The sequence below is a fragment of the Bactrocera neohumeralis genome, chromosome 2, assembly GCF_024586455.1.
Source record: "Bactrocera neohumeralis isolate Rockhampton chromosome 2, APGP_CSIRO_Bneo_wtdbg2-racon-allhic-juicebox.fasta_v2, whole genome shotgun sequence".
Lineage (NCBI taxonomy): Eukaryota > Metazoa > Arthropoda > Insecta > Diptera > Tephritidae > Bactrocera > Bactrocera neohumeralis.
This window is the reverse complement of record NC_065919.1, coordinates 56,036,668-56,044,789: the sequence shown is the minus strand read 5'-3', so window position 1 is coordinate 56,044,789 and position 8,122 is coordinate 56,036,668. Positions and strand designations below refer to the sequence as shown.

General features: G+C 36.0%; 1 protein-coding gene across 1 annotated transcript; it reads right to left on the bottom strand.

The window, feature by feature from the left end:
* Positions 1-569: 569 nt before the first annotated feature.
* Positions 570-6,846, bottom strand: LOC126753762 (17-beta-hydroxysteroid dehydrogenase 13). The gene is made up of 6 exons (XM_050465434.1): positions 6,612-6,846; positions 1,507-1,662; positions 1,256-1,432; positions 1,124-1,196; positions 752-1,058; positions 570-686 (listed from the first exon to the last, which is right to left on the bottom strand). Exons 1-6 carry the CDS (start codon positions 6,768-6,770, stop codon positions 590-592), a joined length of 969 nt encoding a protein of 322 aa, XP_050321391.1. The 5' UTR covers positions 6,771-6,846; the 3' UTR covers positions 570-589.
* Between the last annotated feature and the right edge of the window lie 1,276 nt (positions 6,847-8,122).

Genomic DNA, 8,122 nt, shown 5'->3' with positions numbered 1-8,122 from the left:
GAATTTTTCAAAAAATGGCTTTTTTATTTTCAAATAGCCATAACTTTTGTAGAAATTGACTTTGACTTTTGGGACCTTTTTTTTTAATTTTTGTTTTTGAATGAATTTTTCGAAAAAATACACGAAAAAAATTTAACACGATCAATTATATAAAATAATCGGTTTTTTAAGTAAAATCGTCATTTTTTTTTTTGGAAGTTCGCTATTTTTTTTTTTTTTTTTCCTCAAAAAAAACTTCAATTAATTTGACAACTATCCCTGCTAATCCCGGAGTTGTCCGATTTTTTTTTTATATTTTTTTTATTTATTTAAAGAAAAATTGTCAAATTTTCAAAAATGAAAAAAATACAAAAAATATTAAAAAAATCGGCCCACAAATTTCAAGAGAACTTCCCTCTGTATGAAACCTAACCAATCAACCAAAGACTGAGAAGATTTATTATCTGCGATCATTCTCGACACCATAAAGTCACAGTCATGTTCTTGTGGTATGAAATGAACCAACTAAGAAACCAGTTGACTACCTCTGGTCTATAACATTTATTTGAGAAATTAAATATGTACATTTATAAACTAAGAAAATATAAACTTATTGCTTTTTTAGTGATGTCATGGCACGTTTGGAAGTGAAATTTGCAATCGATGGGTTGAAGAACAACCAATCCTGGACACGTGCCGGTAAAACCCTGCAATTTCATTAAAAAAATTTTAAATATTAGCACTCCACACATATTTGTATAATTATGCATACGTTATGAAACGGTAGAGAATCATAAAGAATCCGGGTAATGCGATCTCTACTTCACCACGCTGCATGCCACGCACAATTCTTTGCGCCACCTCTTCACCCTCTATCATCGGATATATATCCGCATAACCACTGTCCTGAGCCATCTTTTTCACTCTTGCGTGAGTTTGCAGAAAGGAAGGAAAGACCGTGGTCGTGTCAATGCCCGTAATGCCGTCTAGCCTCAGCTCGGCGCGTAAGCAACGCATTAGGGTGCGCACGGCGGTCTTAGCGCTGCAGTATGGCTCCGATTGTGGTAACGTGAGAAGACCTGTGCCGAATTGAGAATAAATATTTACCAAATAGCTGATTAGCAATTCATATTAAAAGAGTTACCAGCTAGCGAGCTGATAGCCACAATATGGCCACGTCTGGCATGTTTCATATTTTGGAGAAACACACGATTAGTCTAAAACAATATTGAAATGACTATAGAAGACATTAAATGTAAGTAATTCTTCAAATTACCCAGAAATGTGACAAATAATTGACTTTAACCATTGCTTCAATTTCCTGCACTGTGGGATTTAACTGATCTGAGTGCAACAGCAAGCCTGCATTATTCACGAGTATAGTGGCAGTGCCAATGTCGTTCGTTAATTGCTCATTGAGCTCCACAATTTCATCGTATTTGGTGACGTCTACCTGTAATATGAGACATTATCGAATAAAATCGGATTTAAATTGAGCGTTTTGAGCTGAGCTTCCAGTTTACTCACCTTATAAGCTTTTGCTTTGACGCCATATTTATCGGCGATTTCCTTAGCTGTCGTCACAGCTAAATCGAAATTGATATCACATATGGCGACATGGCATCCTTTCGCGGCCAATTCGACAGCGATACATTTACCCAGTCCACCTGCTGCACCGGTGACCTTTAATGTATTTGATAATTATATCATATTTAGTTTTACAAGCTCAATGATTTTGACATTTATGATGGATACTAGATATACTACATATTTAAGGCCTCAATTCCTTTATAATTGGAACCATAAAATTAGCGTGTTTTGTATAAATTAACAGAAGGTTTCAATACCAGATCAAGCTCTTGTAGAACGCCTTGAGGTGATCTAGCGACTGATGCCCAGAGCAAACTGAAATTATCAATGGAACACTTTTCCAGCCTGTTGAATGACAGTGAAATCATAATACAAGAAGATGGTGAACCCGATTCCCCAATCGATGACGATGAAGCAGACGTTTCATTGCCTGATCATAAAGAAGAGCAACAAAGGGGCGGGAGCCTATGGATTGCCAGCCGTGGTAATCAAATACAGCGGCGAAGAACTGATAAGGAGCATGCATTAGCTTTTTTGTGGAATATGGTAGGTCGCAAACTTGCGGACAATTGGAATTTAAGTGTGCTCTGTCCAATGCACAAAAAGGGGGACCCCACAATCTGCGGCAACTACCGTGGGATAAGCCTCTTCAACATCGCGTTAAAGGTACTATCGAGCGTGTGAAAGATTAAAGTCCACCGTCAACAAACAGATTGGACATTATCAGTGTGGCTTTATACCTGAAAAATCTACAATCGACCAGATTTTCACCATGCGTCAAATGTTGGAAAAGACCCATGACACACACCACCTCTTCGTCGATTTGAAAGCTGCTTTTCACAGCGCGAAAAGGAGCTGTCCTTATGCCGCTATGTCTGAATTTGGTGTCCCCGAAAAACTAATACGGCTGTGTAAACTGACATTGAGCAATACCAAATCTCCATCAGGATCGAAATGGACCTCCCCGAGTGGTTCGATACCAAACGTGGTCTCAGACAAGGAGACTCCCTATCGTGCGACTTTTTCAATCTACTGCTGGAGAAAATGATTGGAACTGCAAAACTTAATCGAGCAGGTCCAGTCTTCTATAAGAGTACGTATACGCCGATGATATTGATATCATTGGTCTTAACAACCGCGCCGTTAATTCTGCTTTGCCCAGACTGGATAAAGAAGCGAAGCAAATGGTCTGGCAGTGAACGAGGGCAAACGAAATATCTCCTGTCATCAAACAAGCAGTCGTCACATTTGCGACTTGTCGTAGATATCTTGGAACCAGCATTAACACCAACAACAACTTCAGCCTCGAAATTCAACGGAGAAGGATTTGTTTGAAATTAGTCGAGTTGGTCCGGAGATATGTTATTTCACCAAAATATGGGCGGTACACCTTCTATAGAGCCTTATATTATTCTGGGTGTAAAATTTAAAACCATACTTGGGGAGAGGGCGTGGTTATAATCTGATTCCATCTATTTTCACACTGTGAATAGCGGTTTTAATAAGATTTGCCATTGCGAATTTTGTTATTATACCCTGAACAGGGTATATTAAGTTTGTCACGAAGTTTGTAACACCCCGAAGGAAGCGTCGAAAACCCTATAAAGTGTATATATAAATGATAAGTATGTTTAGCTGAGTCGATTTAGCTATGTCCGTCTGTCTGTATGTCCGTCTGCATATATGCGAACTAGTCCCTCAGTTTTTAAGATATCGTTTTGAAATTTTGCAAACGTCAATTTCTCTTCAAGAAGTTGCTCATTTGTCGGTACTGCCGATATCGGTCCACTATAACATATAGCTGCCACACAAACTGAACGATCAGAATCTAGTTCTGATATGGGAAACTTTAGCATTTGACGTGGTATCTTCACAAAATTTGGTATAGATTATTTTATAAGGTAACAATGTGATCTCCGAAGAAATTGTTCGGATCGGTTAACTATAGCATATAGCTGCCATACAAACTGAATGATCAGAATCAAATGCTTGCATGGGAAACTGCCTCATTTGAATAATGTAATATCGGAAGAAATTGTTCAGATCAGCTCACTATAGCATAAAGCTTTCATACAAGCCGAATGATCGGTATCAATTGCTTGTATGGAAAACGTGGTATCTTCACGAAATTTGACATGACGTTACTGCTTAAGGTAATAATATAATCTTCGAAAAAATTGTTCAGATCGGATTACTGTAGCATATATGTAGCTTCCATACAAACTGAACACATAGTTACTAAAAGAAATGCAGCTGTGAAGGGTATATTAGCTTCGGTGCAACCCTTGTCCCTTTCCACCTCGATATCTTGTGTGAAATTACAATTATAGTATATTTATATGAATTTATTACTTAGTTATCGAGGGTACTGAGAGTGGCAAACAAGGCGAGAAGTTTCAGGAATGCTTGCAGTTTATTGTTGGCGATGTAAAAAAGACCTTCCCGAAGCCAAATATTCACGAAAGTCATAAGTATTTTTTCTATATTAAGCAATAATTTCCCTAAATGTAGCTGATGTTTGTACTTTATAAGAAAATATATGTTTTGATGTCACAAGACAATTTTATTTTCCGTTGACATATTTTTTATTATTTTTATAAATTTTTTATTTTATTTTTATTTTTTTTTATTTACAATTTCCGGGTACTTTTTTGTCACAATGTATTTATTATTGTTTAGTGATCTGAGCGCATTCAAAATATGATATGAGTTTGAGTTTTTTATTTGGCCAGTAAAGGACAATTTCAATATTGTTGGTTTAAATAATTTATTGTTTTACAATACAATTATTACGTTTTATTGCAATAAAAATTCTCCAAATATTTCCTTTTCAATTTTATCTTTAATAAACAATTTTTCTCCAATATGCAAAATTCTCTTCTCATTGTCAGCCTTTCGCACAAAGAAAGGTGTTTGTACGAGTACTTTGCCTTTTATTTAACAAATGCTTGCCATAAATGCGATGAATTGCTATTAAATTGCAAATTGCAAAGTAAACAATTAAAGCGATTAATCTGTAACGCGGACGGCTTTCCTTAACGGTTGCTCTCTATAAACAAACCAATTTATAAATTCCAACAAAATTGGTATGCAATCACGTATTGTTAACGAATCGACGCATGAGCCCATTAAGCTGAGACTAAAACTGTCTGTATGTGGAAAAAAATTTGCAATTGGTGCATTGCCACTTTGATTGCTTTGCTAATGAATTAATGCCAAACCTTGACCGTGAATCTTCTTAAAGTTTTATGCTTTTTGTCGCAGTTGGAAGTAAAACCAGTTGATGAACCGTTAGCAGATAGCTAGTATAACAGTTACTTCTAACAGAAACAACAACTAGCTAATAGTAACTAGCCAAAACGATGTTAATAACTTGTAGCGATGCACATACATACATACAAATATATAGATATATAAATATATACATATGTATATACGTATTCATTACCGTTTTTTGTTTTGCTAGTTTTTTATTTGCTTTATGCTGTTGTTTTGTATGTTGTTAGCAATTTTGATAACGAAATTTGTTAGTGAGAGCGAAAGCGCATAATAAATATTTATGTGCTTGGAGATAACTTTCGGACTCTGGCGAAGAGACAGCAGTACTATTTTTGGCATATTGCGGTTCGCTAGCGCTGAAATTATGTTTATCTGTGTATAGCATTAAAAACCAAATATCACATGCTTATGTATGGTAGAGGATGGTTCACTAAAACCACGATTTTTTAATTAAAAAACTCTCAAGCCTGCTTATGAACCAGTCTGTGGCTGCAAAGGCGGATTTTGAACGATCCATTGTCAAATAAAATAATAATGAGATTTCGATATCTAAAAACCTGAGAAAGTTTTTCGCATATATACAAACGGATAAACATACAGACATGACGACCATAAAAACTTATATTACAAACATCGTTTCATGCTATAAAAGATTGTATAAATTACGTTGCTGAACCAATAATTTTTGAAGTTTTCAGTGCTGTCACAGGGCTGTTGAGGTTTTTTGTTCTCGCGTTGTTCTGTTGCCCGCAGTACAGAAAAAAATTGATTTTGTCTTTCTAGGCAGCTATGTTGTCAAAGTATTATATGAAAAAAGAGGAAATCAATGTGTGTACTGCCCTGTATATTAATTTTTTTATGACAAATATAAGATAAGACAACAAACTTGTCACAAGTGAGATCGAAATAATTGTTGTCTTATCTGTAAGTAAATATGAATCAATAACATTAAACATTCGGGGATCGACGATCAGTTTACGATTATTTCTCACCTCATTGTTAGCCCAAATCTAAATATACAAATCTATTTTTGAGTTTCCAGACAGCTGTTGAAATCAATTATTTAGCGTAGTTAATATGATAATGGATTAAATTTAATTGATTAAGTGACTAAATTGTGGACACCAAATAGATATTGAAATCAATTAATGGTGTCATTGGTGAAGATAATTTGCTAATTGACTCAATTAATACGCATTATAAGCATACAATAGATCTTTAAATCAATTAACTACTTCATTGGTCTAACCACTTTTGTTAATTGACTAAATTAAGTTCTTTAATTAAGACTCAATTAAGTCATATAATGAAACCAAAAACTAAATTGTGACGTATAATGGACACCAAATAGATATTGAAATCAATTAATGGTGTCATTGGTGAAGATAATTTGCTAATTAACTCCATTAATCGCATTATAAACATACAATAGATCTTTAAATCAATTAACTACTTCATTGTTGTCAACACTTTTTTGATTGACTAAATTAAGTTCTTTAATTAAGACTCAATTAAGTCGTATAATGAAACCAAAAACTAAATTGTGACGTTAATGAACACCAAATAGATCTTGAAATCAATTAATATAGTCATTGGTGTAGACAATTTGCTAATTGACTCAATTGACATATTATTAATTCATCAACCAGAAGTTGATTATGCGATTAGTATGTAATACCAAACACGTATTTTAGTTCCACATAATTTTGTTCGCAAATCACTATTTTCTCAATTAAGGAAATAAGGTTCAATCAAATATTTACCACAGCCACTTCACCGGCTATATCTTTGCACACTTTCCTTCTCACAAAATTATCGTAGAGATATATCAACACCGAAATGAACAGAATGGTCGGCATAAAAAGCGTTAAGAGGGCCACCCCAAGCCAGGCGCGTATCTTCTTAAACGTTTCCGTCGCCATTGTTAATGCGAGTATTTCGTTAAATATTTGTTATCAATTAATTACTTGTGCAATAAATAGAGAAGAAACCGTTGCGCTCGACGCTACCGCTGAAAGAATACTGATTGTGTGGACTGGCTTGACCACAAAAATGTTGCTGTCGGCAACTGTTGTTGTGCCTTAACGATATCTCACCTATGAGAACGCACTCTCAATGTTAAAAAACGGATGATCATTTTTAATTTCAAATATATATTTAGAAATGTGTTTTTATATTCACATACATAATATGTATTCGGCTGTGCGATTAATTACCTCAGTAAAATTGATATTCGTGCAACATGTTTGGCAATATTTTTCCGAACTATGACTTGTACGATCTGTTTTTTTAATATGCATTTTAAATAAGTAGTTGTTGCTGAAACTCAATAAACAAATAATTATGGAATTATGAATTATATTAATAAAAAATTAGTTTTATAAAAATTCTTTGAAGAAAGTTTATTTTTGCGAATAAATTGTTTTAAGTATTATTTACATTCTTCTTCTTAATTGGCGTAGAAACCGCTTAAGCGATTATAGCCGAGTTAACAACAGCGCGCCAGTCGTTTCTTCTTCTCGCTACGTGGCGCCAATTGGATATTCCAAGCGAAGCCAGGTCCTTCTCCACTTGGTCCTTCCAACGGAGTGGAGGTCTTCCTCTTCCTCTGCTTCCCCCGGCGGGTACTGCGTCGAATATTTTCAGAGCTGGAGTGTTTTCGTCCATCCGGACAACATGACCTAGCCAGCGTAGCCGCTGTCTTTTAATTCGCTGAACTATGTCGATGTCGTCGTATATCTCGTACAGCTCATCGTTCCATCGAATGCGGTATTCGCCGTGGCTAACGCGCAAAGGACCATAAATCTTTCGCAGAACTTTTCTCTCGAAAACTCGCAACGTCGACTCATCCGTTGTTGACATCGTCCAAGACTCTGCACCATACAGCAGGACGGGAATTATGAGTGACTTATAGAGTTTGGTTTTTGTTTGTCGAGAGAGGACTTTGCTTCTCAATTGCCTACTCAGTCCGAAGTAGCACCTGTTGGCAAGAGTTATCCTGCGTTGGATTTCTAGGCTGACATTGTTGGTGGTGTTTACGCTGGTTCCAAGATAGACGAAATTATCTACGACTTCAAAGTTATGACTGTCAACAGTGACGTGAGTGCCAAGTCGCGAATGCGACGACTGTTTGTTTGATGACAGGAGATATTTCGTCTTGCCCTCGTTCACTGCCAGACCCACTTTCTGTGCTTCCTTGTCCAGCCTGGAGAAAGCAGAACTAACGGCGCGGGTGTTGAGGCCGATGATATCAATATCATCGGCATACGCCAAC

Coding starts and splice junctions, on each gene's coding strand:
- LOC126753762 (XM_050465434.1), bottom strand. CDS start 6,770: ATGGCGACGGAAACGTTTAAGAAGATACGCGCCTGGCTTGGGGTGGCC. Junction 1,663..6,611: donor TAGCCGGTGAAGTGGCTGTG/GTAAATATTTGA, acceptor AATACATTAAAG/GTCACCGGTGCAGCAGGTGG. Junction 1,059..1,123: donor GGCTATCAGCTCGCTAGCTG/GTAACTCTTTTA, acceptor AATTCGGCACAG/GTCTTCTCACGTTACCACAA.